This window comes from Saccopteryx leptura, chromosome 11 (genome assembly GCF_036850995.1).
Source record: "Saccopteryx leptura isolate mSacLep1 chromosome 11, mSacLep1_pri_phased_curated, whole genome shotgun sequence".
Lineage (NCBI taxonomy): Eukaryota > Metazoa > Chordata > Mammalia > Chiroptera > Emballonuridae > Saccopteryx > Saccopteryx leptura.
Genome location: NC_089513.1, coordinates 76,516,779 through 76,531,412, shown reverse-complemented (window position 1 = coordinate 76,531,412; position 14,634 = coordinate 76,516,779). Strand labels below are relative to the sequence as shown.

The window sequence follows — 14,634 nt, the reverse complement described above, 5'->3', positions numbered from 1 at the left end:
GAGTTCAGGATCACTGGCTTGAGTGTGGGATCATAGACATGACCCCATGGTCGCTTGCTTGAGCTCAAAGGTCACTGGCTTGAAGCCCAAGGTCACTGGCTTGAGCCCAAGGTCACTGACCTGAGCAAGGGGTCCCTCATTCTGCTGTAGCTCTCCCGCCCCTGGTCATGGCACATATGAGAAAGAAATCAGTGAATAACTAAGGTGCCACAACAAAAAATTGATGCTTCACTTCTCTCTCCCTTCCTGTCTGTCCGTCCATCTGTCCCTCTCTCTGTCTCTCTCTCTTTGTCTCTGTCAAAACAAAACTCACTAAAAGTTGACAGTGTGAAAGCAAAAATGTAAAAGTATTCAGATTTTAAAAAGAAATATAAATTTTTGAATAAATGGCTTATCAAGCATTGGATAGTCCATTTGTTACTCATTTATTCTTTCATCGATGTGAAAATATTTATTGGACCCATTATGTATCAGGCTTTGATACATAATGGGTCCAAAAAAGAGTAAAAGAAAAAAAAGAGTAAAAGAGTTAAGACTCAGCCCCTGTTTGAAGGAGCATATGAACTAGAGTATTCAGTTATGCAAGCAACCATGATAGCGTGGGGTAATAGCATAAAATTATAATTGAATATATGTATAAAATTGTGATCAGCACATTGAGGACAAAACACCCAGGCACACTTTGGCACAGAATGGGAAGGGGTTGACTCACACACTATGATGGGAGGGCTTGGGAGCAATTCACTGGGGATGGGAACCGCGGACAACAAGGCAGAGAGACATGTGCAGGCTTTTAATTAGGAGAAATCGTGAGCTGGTCATCATCAGATTATTTTGGCTTTAATTAAATTATCTTTGGGGTAGAATCTCAAGTGTTGGATCCAGGGAGGCAAGGTGAAGACTGATCATAAAGGATGTTCTAAATCCTAAAAAAACTTCAGTGTTTATATACTGTGACAAAAATGAAAATAATAAGACTAGGTGAAAATTCTTTCAGGCATGCAGGTGAGAGATGCTGATGACAGTGGAAGCGAGGATAGGTGGGTGGATGGGTGGGTGGATGGATGGATAGATGGATGGATGGATAGTTGGGTGGGTGGATGGGTGGGTGGATGGATGGATGGATGGATGGATGGATAGTTGGTGGGTGGATGGATGGGTGGGTGGGTGGATGATGGATGGATGGATGGATGGATGGGTGGATAGATGGGTAGGTGGATGGGTGGGTGGGTGGATGGATGGATGGATAGATAGATAGTTGGGTGGGTGGATGAATGGATGGATGGATGGTAGTTGGGTGGGTGGATGGATGGGTGGGTGGGTAGATGATGGATGGATGGGTGGATAGATGGGTAGGTGGATGGGTGGGTGGGTGGGTGGATAGATGGATTGGATGGATGGATAGTTAGGTGGGTGGGTGGATGGATGGATGGATGGATGGATGGATGGATGGATGGATGGATAGATAGTTGGGTAGATGATGGATGGATGGATGGATGGATGGATGGATAGTTGGGTGGGTGGGTGGATGGATGGATGGATGGATAGGTCGATGGATGGATAGTTGGATGAGTGGATGGATGGATGGATGGATGAATGGATAGGTGGGTGGATGGATGGATGGATGGATAGGTCGATGGATGGATAGTTGGATGAGTGGATGGATGGATGGATGGATGAATGGATAGGTGGGTGGATGGATGGATGGATGGATGGATGGATGGATGGATGGATGGATAGTTGGGTGGGTGGGTGGATGGATGGATGGATGGATGGATGGATGGATGGATGGATGGATAGTTGGGTGGGTGGATGGATGGATGGATGGATGGATGGATGGATAGTTGGGTGGGTGGATGGATGGATGGATAGTTAGGTGGATGGGTGGGTGGGTGGGTGGGTCACTGGGAGAATTTCCCACCAAGTAGGATATGTGATCAGGAGAAGGGGAGCCAGGAGACAAGTTTTGTTTTTACGTCGTGTTGCCATGAGACACTCGGGTGTGGCATGCTTAGCAGGCAGGAGTCCATGCAGGTATGATGCTCGTACAGTTTATCATCCGAGCCAGGGCACTTCTGAGACTCAACGCTCATGCTTTTATTGATTACTCTTGCACAGCAGTCATTCACCAACTGGCCCGAGCAGACTAGGATGACCCGTCCACTTACTGAAGGATGATATCCGATGTCCCTTGTTCATGTAATGGAACATGTGCAAAACAATGAGAAAAAATAGGTCCCTTTCTTACCGGCGATCAGCAGAGATTTTAAAACGTCTATAAACTGAAGAATGTATTTATTTATTTTTATGTTCTAGAATATTTTGATGAGCTGAAAGAATATGGCCCAATTCATACTCTGTGGTCGGAGTCGGAAGAAGATCTGGCGGACATGCTGAGCGGGGTGGCCAGCTGCATTGACAGATGTGGCAGGGCCACCGAGAAGCGTCTGTCTGGCCTGTCGGAGGCCCTGCTCCCCGTCGTCCATGAGTACGTGCTGTACAGCGAGATGCTGATGGTGAGAACGCCTGCCCTCCTTTCCCCACAGTCCCTGAGCTGGTGGTGAGTTTCAGGGGTCAGCGTCTCTCTCTGCTTCTGCACCCCTGACTTCCTGCCCGGGCAGGATGCTAGGCACGTGGGTACCAGAGGAAGTATTTACTCACCGCCCCCATGGATTGATGAGTGGGAGAATACATGGAGAAAAGGCAGGACCATTCAACAGGAACAGTGACTGTTGAGAAGATGATACGTGGATTTGGATTTGAAGCATCCTCAGCCGAGACGTAGATCAGGGATGCGAAGTAGTTTTTCCACCGTTTTAAAATGTTACTTTAAAAATTTGTTACGCGCCTGACCAGGCAGTGGCGCAGTGGATAGAGCGTTGGACTGGGATGTGAAGGACCCAGGTTTGAAACCCCAAGGTTGCTGGTTTGAGCATAGGCTCGCCAGCTTAAGCTCAGGGTCACTGGCTTGAGCTCGGGGTCACTGGCTTGAGCGTGGGATCATAAACATAACCTCATGGTTGCTGGCTTGAGCCCAAGGTCGCTGGCTTGAGCCCAAGGTTGCTGGCTTGTGCAAAGGGTCACTGGCTTTGCTGTAGCCCTCTGATTAAGGCACATATGAGAAAGCAATCAATGAACAACTAAGGATACTAAGGAGCCACAATGAAGAATTGATGCTTCTCATCCCCCTTCTTGTCTGTCTGTCCCTATCTGTCCCTCTCTCTGTCTCTCTCTTTGTCACAAAGCAAAACAAAACACTACAAAATTGGTTATGCATTGAAGATTTCTCTGTGTGTGTTGAAAGAGTGGCTTCCCCACCACAGCGCGGTCCATTTGATCAAGGAATACATTGAAAGCCCTTGAGTAGGATCTGGGTGTTTGCTCTGCCTTCTGAGTGCTTCTGAAAAGAAATCCTTCCTGTTAGGATGTTTTTCTTTCACTATTTGAGAAACGCTTCTCTTCCTCTTTACAGCCAAGTTGTGCATGTGACCTCCTCAGTTCAAGTTCAGGTTTCCAGCTATCTGGGCTTTAGCAACGCAATCTGCAAATCTTCTGCTTCTCCATGTCATCCCCGACTTCCCAGTCCCGGCGTGGTCTGCTGCCTTGGGGCCCGGCACTGCGGGCAGGCAGTGGGAAATGGAGTGGGCTCACGTTCAGGGAGACCGCAGAGCCCACGTCCTCTGCATTTATCGCTGGAGCTGCGTCTGGTTTCTGTTCTCATCTACTCTTGATTTGAGGAGGGCATTTGGTTTCTTATTTTGTTCTGTCTTGGTAAGACAAACTGTTTTTGCCTTTTCAGCCCGAGGTCCGCCTTTTCTGTTTCGATCATAACTAGGTTTTGTTTTGGCACTCAGTAAATTATTCTGTGAGGATTTCAGGTTTCTGCCGTTACCTGACTGCACGGAGTCTTTCTGTGGACAAACCCCTCTCGCTTCCCAAAGATCTCTTAACGTCTCACCCACTGAGGGGTCCCCTCCTTGACCCTGTCTGTTCCCTCGGCTAGGTTCTCTTGTTTTCCCTCATTATTGATCTCCTCCGCCTTGTGTGACTCTTCAAAGAGATCTGATTGGTATCATGTAAAGGAGTGTATTCCTTTCTCTTAGTCGAGTGTTTTTCTCTTTATTATGTGAAGATGGAAATTATGCCATTTAAATCATGTATCATTAAAAGTGCGGAGAAATTATAATAGCAACTAGAAAGCATTATTTTTTTTAGGGCCTCGTTTGATTGTGTTATTTCATGGGACTCCTAGGGTTTAATCAGCAGCATTGATGTTGAGGTCTGGTTCTGGTTTATCCTGGAAGGTTCCCTACAGTGTGAGCTAAAATCATGAACAGCATAGGCCTGGACGGAATGGTTACATTTGGGTCAGTTTTTACTAGTTTTCTTCTGAAGCAACCCTCCTCTTACCTCAAATTTCTACCTACGCGAAACACAGTACTTTAAATGTGTGAAAATGGACCTTAAATAAACGGGACTCGGTTGGTCTGTGTGTCACTGAGAAGGGAAGGGGATCCTGACATTAATGGCAATTAAAACAGAAGTGAATATAAAAGGACTTTGTCTTGAGTTCTGTAAACACGGGCGAACTCCCGATCTCTTTGGAATGTTTCCAGAGCGGTTCCACAGGCACCGGACGAGAGTGAGGGGCTTTCAGGGTGTGTTCCACCCACACACCCCTTCGTCCTCACTCAGCCTATCAGGGTGCGTTCCACCCACACACTCGTCCTCACTCAGCCAATCAGGGTGCGTTCCACCCCCCCACCCCACCCCCCGTCCTCACTCAGCCAATCAGGGTGCGTTCCACCCACACACCCCTTCGTCCTCACTCAGCAAACCCACGTCGGGGCCCTTCCCAGCCTCGGAAGACACCGAATTTCTCGTTCAGCCCCTTCTCTTTTTTTTTTTTTTTTTTCTTTTTTTTTTGTGATAGAGACAGAGGGACAGACAGGAACAGACAAGCAGGAAGGGAGAGAGATGAGAAGCATCAATTCTTCGTTGCTGCTCCTTAGTTGTCCATTGATTGCTTTCTCACATGTGCCTTGACCGGGGGGCTACAGCAGAGCGAGTGACCCCTTGCTCAAGCCAGCGACCTTGGGTCCAAGCTGGTGAGCCTTGCTCAAACCAGATGAGCCCGCGCTCACGCCGAAGACTTCGGGGTTTCGAACCTGGGTCCTCCGTGTCCCAGTCCGATGCTCTATCCACTGCGCCACCGCCTGGTCAGGCTCAGCCCCTTCTCAGGTATGTCCTTGTGTTAACTCTCCCTGTTTGAGTCGTCTTTCCCTTCACCTGTAGAGGACACTTGTGTTCATTACTACAGTCTCACTGTTTGATTAATACCAGAACAAACAGTGAGAGATCAGCTCACATAACAAGAGTCCTTGGGTCAGTCCACGGGGCCCGCAGAGCATGTCTTGGAAGAAAAGTGAGATGGCAAGAGGCCAGCCAGCATTGCGAGAAGTCACAGGTGAATTCTGCACTCCAACCCTCCCGCAGCAGCGGTGCGTGGCGCTTACCGGCTCTGAAACGAGAAGTCGTGTCTATTCAGGCGAACAAGATGGAGCTCCTGTCAGTCAGAGAAGAGACCTCGGTTTCTCATCCAGAGCTGGGCTAGTTGGTTGGCATTTATATACTTGAAGCTAAAATGAAAAGTGAAGGTGGCAATGGACGCTTCCGTGTTCTGGTTCCCCATTGTCGCTGAGACGCCACCCCTGGCTTGTCAGATTGAAGGGCCGCCGGGGATTGTGGGTACTTTGCGGTGAGTGGCCCCTGGGACCCCCGCCTGCAGCAGCGGGTCTGCGCCGGAGCAGCTGTGTCCGGTGCTCCCACCGGCCTTTCGTTCGTCCTGTTCTTCGCTCTTTCTGAAGACCGGCGCGTGGCTAGAGGGATGCATCGGAAGCCGTTCCTCAAACGCTTCACCCAGCGAGACGGGCGCTGGGAGAACCCGACGGTTGATGAACACATTTTCCTAAACACTTGCTTTCTGTTTAGCTTTTAGAGATTAAAAAAAAAAAAAAAAAAGAAAGAAAATTTTAAGTCTTGATATCCTGATATATCCCCAGGTGAACGATAACTATTTATATTCTGAAATGGATATTTCTTTTCCTTCTACCAAGAGGACTAAATCGCTGTGCTCTAACCCCAAGGGTGTGATGAAAAGAAGAGACCAAATACAAGCGGAACTGGATTCCAAAGTGGAAGCGCTGGGCTATAAAAAGGCGGAGACGGAGCTGGTAAGTTTTTTTAAGTTTCTTGATCCGTACAACTCGATACACTCGGCGATCTGACCCTTGTGTTAGCAATGGGGAGCTCCGCTGCATGTTTGCTTTCAGGAATTCCACAAGTGGTACGAAGATTCCCCCCTCAAAGTCGGTCACGCATCGAGTGCCCAGGGAGCCCGCACGCTTCCCAGTGTTGCCTTTCTGCTTCTGTCTTGTGTTGTCTGGTACGATGAGTCAAGGATGAAGCTGATTTTTTTTTTTTTTTTAATTGGAGTGTTAGACAAAGGTATGAAAAATAACCTAGTGTTTTTCTGGAAGGTACGTACTCAGTCTGTAAATTTACTTATTGGTTTCCTAAAGTATTTATACAAAATACGTTGGTGTTCTTAATACACTTTTTTTCTAGCTATTGTAAGAACCTTTACAAAAGCGAAGTATCTGCCCTTTCAAGTTTCATCCTTTTCTTAAAATACGTTTTTATGGACATTTTCAAGCATACGAAGAGATCCAATAATGCAATGCATTCACATGTCCACCACTGGGATTTCTTCATTCGCAACATTCACCCCGCTTTTCTCATCGCTGTTTTTTCTCACCTTTTCTTTTGCCCCTAAAGTGTTCTCACAGGACATTCTTTTGTTCCAAATATTGTGTTATCATTCGAGGCATGATGTTATCACCCACCCCATTTTAGTATTTATATTTTATTTTCAGAGTAATACCGTTCAGATTAGAATTCGTATTCTCATTTTACAATTGAGCAAGAGGCTTGGGAGGGTGGCATCACTCAACTCCCTGAGACCGGGCTGCCGCTCAGAGAAGCAAGTTCAAAACGGAAGGATTAGGACTTCAGTAAACTTCCATTGAGCTCTCAATGAAAGAAACATTTTTGTTTTAATTGAAGGGCGTAGATGAGTACTGAGCACACTTACGGCAGGTGAGCAGGGGTGTCCTTGAAACCCCCGTTAATCCGTAGTGTTATAGCGCCCCCATCCAAACTGCCCTAATTTCTCTCTCGTTTTAATCATTTCTAACCCGAGATATGATGTCCTTACTGATTTTCTTTAAATTATCATCTTTTTCACTCCATAAGGCGGCACTTTTATTTTTCCCCCCAAAAGTGGAGGGGAAAATGCCCGTGTGTCTTACGGAGCAAAAAATACAGTACTTTATTAAATATTTGAACACACCATTAGGTTCAGAATATTTTTTTTCTTATTTTTCCCCCTTAAAACCCTAGGTGTGTCTTATGGGCAGGTGCGTCTTAAGGAGCGAAAAAGACGGTATCTTTCTTACTTTCTCTCCTTTTTTTGTAATCTGAGCCTGAAGGGCAGGACATTCTTATTTGTTTTCTGAAATGCTCTCAGCCCCAGCACAGTGCTTGGTGCAGGGCAGTCACTGGGTCAGCAGCTCAGGGATGAAGGAATGGAAACTGCAGTGACTGCTAGGATTTGGAAAAACGTCAGAGTCCTAGAAACAAGACGTCTCTCCAAAATCAGACATTGCGCAGAACACTGAGACTTCACTAAAAAGCGACCAGGAGTTAGCCTCCTCTTTCTGGACGGTGTTTACCTTTCAAACTCAGGTTCATTCCACTGAATGGGCTGTAAGTGGGGCGTGGTGGACTTCTGTGGCCAGAGGAGAGGAATGGACCCTGGGAGAGAGAGAAACAGACCCCCAAGCGGTGGGACTAACCCAAGATGAACCTTTTCCATTCAGTAAGGGATGCGTGTGTGTGTGTGTGTGTAGCTATTTTATTTAAAGAGATAAATTAGAAGGAACAAGAAAGGGGAGGGGACACATGTACATAAATTGTCATTGTATCTTTTGAACTGTCAGGGTTTTTTTTTTACTTGCTAAATAATTTTTAAAGATATTGAAGTTAACGATGAAACAAAATTTGCCCTTGAAGAAATAGTAGAATAAGTCAATTGTTTCAGAGTTTCAGTAGAAGAGTAAAATGGCTTAAAAACCAAGCATCTGCTCAGAATGGCTTATCTTCGTCTGGGGGAGCTGGGAGTATTCCAGCCTCAGAAACAGACGCAGGAAGAAATAGCTTGGGGCCAAAAGCGGCCGGGCTTTCCCAACTCAACTAAAATAGCACTTTTTTTTTTTTTTTTTTATTTTTTTTACCATTTGACTTGCAAATATTTTGTCTTTTGCTGTATAAAAAATTTCCTTGATCTCTCATCATCATCTAATGATCCATCTGTATTTGAATTCCATTTTGGGGTGTGCCAGGTTTTCTCTGAAGTATGTTTCTTACCTAGTTAGCTGCTACGTTGTCAGATTAGAGACAACGAGATACTTCACTTAACCTGCGTTATATTCTGTGAGGCGCGATATAAATTAAAGAAGATTTGAGACAGGGGACATTGCAAGTCCTTTTTTTTGTTACCCATCCAAAGCGGTCTGTCCTGAAAATGGCCTGGCAGCTAACGGAACGACTGGTGAATGGTACCGTGTACGTTCCCAAGCCATTTATTTGTTTACGGACCTCACTGCAAAATCCCCGCGTGTTACGATGGGGCGTCTTCGGGAGAAACCTTCAAAACCGGACCTGACATGCTTGGTCACAGAACCACCGAAGGGGAAGTTGCTGAGAAATATGCAGGGTAGGGTCACCATGGAAACGCACCCTGGTGAGGTCCTTCTAAGAAGCCATCCTTTGCAGTCGCCATGGCGACCCTGGCAGAGAACTGAATAGAGCAATCTAGCCTGGTTGTTTACCATGGCAACTCAAGCAGGGCCACTTTGGAGACAACCCTGGGGCCGTGTCTAGGGAGACCCGCTGCTGGGGGGCTGCCTTCAGAGGCCCCTATCAAAGTCACCTTTGGGTGGCATGCTCCGTGCCAACCCAGCAGAGCAGCTCCTCACGACAAGGTCATTGGAACAAAGCTCTCCCAAGAAGGGCAAAGGCGAGGGGTGTTGTAACTATTGGGTAGGAATATAGCCGTGGTGTGACATTCCAGAGGTCACGTTGGGCATATCGGGTGCCGTCTGGGTGGGCTGGGTGGCAGACGGGTAGAAGGCTCAGGTCGTTTGCTGTGCCTGTCACTCCGTACGTGCGGCGAATCGGCCGTGAGGACATTCCTGTTAGTTTTTCTCATCATCCAGATACAACCGTCCCACCCCCCCTCCAAAAAAAAAAAAATCAGGTGTTTTCCTGCCAACTTAAATAATTCTTTAGAGTGAATTCCTTGATTTATTTCCTGGTCAGATGTAAAGAAGCTGCTTCTTCGGGCGGCTGTATTTCTTATCTCACAACAATAAGATGGACGGTTTCAAAGTGACCTCAACTCGGTCAAGACTTTCAGAACTCACGGGAAGGTCGGTGTATAGCTATTCCTGTGGAGTTTTGTTCGCTTAGGCTTTGGAATGAGATGGGCGTGGGGTCGAATCCTGACTCCTCTGCTTTCCTGGAATCTGTCTCCACAGACGTGTCTCTTAGCTTCCTTCAGCCTCGTTTTTTTTTGTTGTTGTTGTTTTATTTTCCTGAAGCTGGAAACGGGGAGAGACAGTCAGACAGACTCCCGCATGCGCCCGACTGAGATCCACCCAGCACGCCCACCAGGGGCGACGCTCTGCCCACCAGGGGGCGACGCTCTGCCCACCAGGGGGCGATGCTCTGCCCCTCCGGGGCCTCGCTCTGCCGCGACCAGAGCCACTCTAGCGCCTGGGGCAGAGGCCAAGGAGCCATCCCCAGCGCCCGAGCCATCTTTGCTCCAATGGAGCCTCGGCTGCGGGAGGGGAAGAGAGAGAGAGGAAGGAGGGGGTGGGGTGGAGAAGCAAATGGGTGCTTCTCCTATGTGCTCTGGCCGGGAATCAAACCCGGGTCCCCTGCACGCCAGGCCGACACTCTACCACTGAGCCAACCGGCCAGGGCCTCTTCAGCCTCGTTTTATCCCGGACAGTTTGGAGAAATGGATGGTGCGTCGCTGGTTGGCTTATTTAAAGCACCCCGGCGTTGCTGGCTGCTCTTGTTTTAGTATCGGAGATGGGTCTGTAAAAGGACTCAGGGGTCGTTCCCTGGGGACCCTGGAAGGCACTTCACGTGGAGTGGGTGTTGCGAAAGGCGGGCAGAGCTGCACAAGATAGAGGGCCCCAGCTGAGGAGCAGAGAGCCGCGCCCGGCGGAGAGGGGGTGTGGCAGAAGGTGGCACCGGCAGATCGGAAGGGGCTCTTGGCATTGGTGAGGATGGAGGCACCGGACACGTAATGAGAGCCTGAACTGAAGAGGCAGGTGGCCGTGGCATTGCTGGGGGCAGTGAGCTTGAGAGGGATGTGGGTGGGAGGTAGACTTCGTAGCGTGGGCAGTGAGTGGCCCACGTCTCCAGCTCTCAGGGACTCGCAACATTTCTAGCTTACGAGAAAGGGCAGCCAGGGGCCCGATCAATGGGGCCACAGTGTAACAGGAAGAAGAAAATTGGAGATGTGCAACTTTGTGTCAGGATAAGGTGACAGTTAAGGTACGGGTGTTCAACACACACCTTTCAGCAGGTGTTGTTAGACCCCCCCCCCCATGTGAGAGACACGATGCCAGGCCCTGCGGAGGCAGTGGTCCAGGGAACAGGCCCCCCCAGGCCCGTGTTCTAGCGGATAGAGATTAAGAAATCAAGAATTCATTAAAATGGGTAGTAGGCTGTCACACAGTAGAATGTGTGTGGGGCAGCACATTCAGAACAGGGCTAAGTGTGGGGGGGGCGGGAGTGTTGGGGAGCCGCACAGTGTGAACTTAGGGCTCAGGGAAGGTCTCACCAAGAGGTGATTAAGTCACACCGGGAAGAGGTGAAGTTTTGACCCACCGGGGTGACGAGCACGTCAGGCAGGAAATGCCTGCGTGTTTCAGGACACGCCAGGGGGACCAGCGTTGCTAGAGCGGAATGAGCGAGCAGACGAGTTGTGGGTAAGGAGGCCAGAGAGGTCACCAGGGGCCAGATCCCATAGATCGGGGACTCAGAGTTCCAGGGCTTGGTCTCGGTGGGATAGAAACGGTCCAGGGGAAGAGGGACACGGAGTTCTCAGGCAGTTAGCGTGGGCAGGATGGAGGGGTGGTGTGTGCCCAGGGACGGGAGGACGCCGTATCCGGAGACGTCACCGCGGGGTCCCGGAGGAGGCGGCGGGAAGGGCGCAGGCTCTGAGCATAGTTTGAAGGGAGAGCCGTTTGCTCCTTGGAGGCTGACGGATTGGGGTGGGGGAGGTTTGGGGACGGAGCCACTCTTGAGAGGAGGCCGACTCGGGAAAGAGCAGCTTCAGCAGAAATCAGATTTGGACATGTAGGTGGGTGTGCCTGTCGGATACCCAAGCGGACATGGTGAGTAGGGCGTTACGTATAAAAATCCAGAGGTCGGGGAGGGGGACCCATCTGCAGTTTTATATACTTGGGAGTTGTTAGAAGATAGAACTTAAAAGGAAGAGATTTGCTGAGGTCACGAAAGCATGAGGAAAAAAAAGAGGTCCCATGACTGAGCCCTGGCACATTCCAGCGTAAGGCATCAGAGAAAGAGGGACGTCTGGTGGAGAGGGAAGTCTGGTGGAGAGGGAAGGGAATTCATGGAGCTTTGGCTGTTGCTTGGTGACCGGACCCATAGGAGGAACTGAACATTTACCTAGAGTCATTCAACTTTTTTTAACTGCTTCTCCACTTATAAGGCATTTATAAAAACAGCCTGATAGGCCCTGGCCCGTTGGCTCAGTGGTAGAGCGTCGGCCTTGCGTGGAGAAGTCCCGGGTTCGATTCCCGGCCAGGGCACACAGGAGAAGCGCCCATCTGCTTCTCCACCCCTCTCCCTCTCCTTCCTCTCTGTCTCTCTCTTCCCCTCCTGCAGCCGAGGCTCCATTGGAGCAAAGATGGCCCGGGCGCTGGGGATGGCTCCTTGGCCTCTGCCCCAGGCGCTGGAGTGGCTCTGGTCTCAGCAGAGTGACCCCCCGGAGGGGCAGAGCATCGCCCCCTGGTGGGCAGAGCATCGCCCCCTGGTGGGCGTGCCGGGTGGATCCCAGTCGGGCGCCCCGGGTGGATCCCAGTCGGGCGCATGCAGGAGTCTGTCTGACTGTCTCTCCCCGTTTCCAGCTTCAGAAAATTACAAAAAAAAAAACCCGCCTGATAGAAAACGACTAAGATAAGTGGAGGTAATAAAATATTGCAAGAGGAGGTGAGAGTTCTCTTCCAGGCTCCAGGGAAGAAGATACTCTGTTCAAAGTCTGAGAACTTCTGACTGGGGAGAGATAAAGGTGTAACCAGAACCGAGACCCCGAAGGAAACGCCGATTTTCTGGAGGAACTTGTGGTTCTCGCAGTTAGTTACAAGCTTCTGGAGTCAGAGCTTCTGTTTGAAAATGCTTATTCATGTCCCCGCTTAACTGTAAGATAAACAGGTTCATCTGTGGAGCTAAATAAGGCTGCCGAATCCATTTTATTTTTATTTTTATTTTTGAATGGGTGATTTATAGTTTTCCACTCAAAGCAGCATTCAAATATAAATGAATATGAATACGTTTGACATTTAGCAATATGTGCACAGACTCGGAGACTTGGATCTGAAAATAATGCCATTGCTGCTTTAGCAGGGTATTTATGTTAGCGCAAAAAAAAAAAATGCATTTTCATAAGATCATTATAGTCTGGATTTGCATATTGCCACATTCCGTAGATACACACAGATCCCAAATTTATTCAAGCCGGTCCTTGCTCTGTGTGACTTGCTATTTTTGAACCAGCATTATGCTCTTATCTTCAGATAATGGTTATTAATCTTTGAATGTTCTTGATAGTGCTGCTGACAGCAACAGGGCCTTCTGTCTGAATTTTAAGGAAATGGTAATATTGACATAGTGTCTGAGTGTGTGGGTGTGAGTCTGTGTGTGAATGTGTCTGAGTGTGTGTCTGTGTGTGAAAGTGTTTGTAAATGTGTGTGAATGTATGTGTGTGTGTGTGTGAGAGTGTGTGTCGTGAGTGTGTGCGTGTATGTGTGTGTTTATGTATGTGTGTGTGGTGGAGGATGAAGTTTGCCACTACCTTTTCTCAGATAACTTTGCCTTCCCTTTCTCCTGACCTTTTTACAAGTTTATTTCTTCCTATCTGCCTCACTTCCTAATACCTGTTTTCCTCTCTTGGCTTCTTTGTCTGTTTGCATCTGTGTGTGAGTGGGGCACGCAGATGCCCACGTGTCCATATACACATTCACACAGCAGTGCCGCACAGGGGGACATGCCCCAGGGGACGGAGAAGGGACTTGCTTCTTGTGGATGCATTTTTATCGGCTTACGCTAGAACACACCTGGAAGACTTCTCACATCTCACTGGCCGGAGCTGCGAACAGTCCATGGTCAAACTAGTTACTTGGAGTGGACATGTGACCACCGGAATTGACTTAGACCAGCCACTATGTCCCCTGATGCAAATATCTAAACAAACAAACAAAACAAAACTGGGCTCTTTCCGGTCATGAGACGGGGTGTAGGGAATGGATTTCAGGTCGACGGCTGATAAGGATGGTCCCCGCCTTCCTAGTGTGGCTGCGCCTTGGAGCGGGTGCGCGCGCTGGAGCAGGTGCGCGCGCTGGGCGGGGCCCAGGGTGGGTGCTGAGCGACTTGCCGGAGCGGGTGCGCGCGCTGGGCGGGGCCCGGGGTGGGTGCTGAGTGACTCGCTGGAGCGGGTGCGCGCGCTGGGCGGGGCCCAGGGTGGGTGCTGAGCGAGGCTGTCGTCAGGAAGACCTCTGGAGGACCCTCCCGGAGCAGAGCACCAGGCAGCGCCGGGAGTCTCTCTCCCTCTGCACCTCTCAGGGCAGAGCTCCCACTCAGGACATCGGCGTTGCAGTGGTCGGTGGGAGACCTATCCATGTGCTTCTGTTTATCAGCTCGTGAAGGGTAATAATGAACGTTTGATAAATAGCAAAAGAAAGCCCGCCGACCCTACGGAGAAGAGGCTGTTGAACCCGGGGATCGCTGTCTGGAATCTGACCGTGTTGACTTTGTCCCTGTGCCGAGGGTCGCCGTGCCCCTGGCAGAACAGTCTCTGCAGGGCTTTGACGGTGAGGTCCGAACCCCCGTGGCAGAGTCGCATGTGACTTCCGCCGGGGCGTCAGGCGCCTTTGTGGTGGCGGGCACAGTCCTTAAATTCTCCTTGCTCGGCCTGACCTGTGGTGGCGCAGTGGATAATGCGTCGACCTGGAAATGCTGAGGTCGCCGGTTCGAAACCCTGGGCTTGCCTGGTCAACGCACATATGGGAGTTGATGCTTCCAGCTTCTCCCCCCTTCTCTCTCTCTGTCTCTCTCTCTCTCCCTCCTCTCTAAAAATGAATAAATAAAAAAAAGAGAAAAAAAGGAAATTCTCCTTGCTCGGTTTCCTCACTGTGAAAGTCGTGCGTGATGCCGTCCCCAGAGCGGTGTTAAATCAGCACAGGAAAACTCGCAGCC

At 49.4% G+C, this 14,634-nt stretch overlaps 1 protein-coding gene and 1 non-coding gene across 4 annotated transcripts in view; both read left to right on the top strand.

Moving 5' to 3' along the window:
- Positions 1–14,634, top strand: part of SNX7 (sorting nexin 7) — a 76,984-nt gene that overhangs the window by 33,601 nt on the left and 28,749 nt on the right. For 2 of the 3 annotated variants that reach the window (XM_066353493.1, XM_066353495.1), the window contains exons 6-7: positions 2,317–2,516; positions 6,147–6,233. In XM_066353493.1, coding sequence (XP_066209590.1) covers positions 2,317–2,516; positions 6,147–6,233 — 287 coding nt within the window. The remainder of the gene's footprint in view (positions 1–2,316; positions 2,517–6,146; positions 6,234–14,634) is intronic. The other variant, XM_066353494.1, reaches the window with a different exon arrangement.
- TRNAA-UGC (transfer RNA alanine (anticodon UGC)) lies at positions 11,897–11,972 on the top strand. The gene has a single exon. It is a non-coding gene; the product is annotated as a tRNA-Ala (tRNA).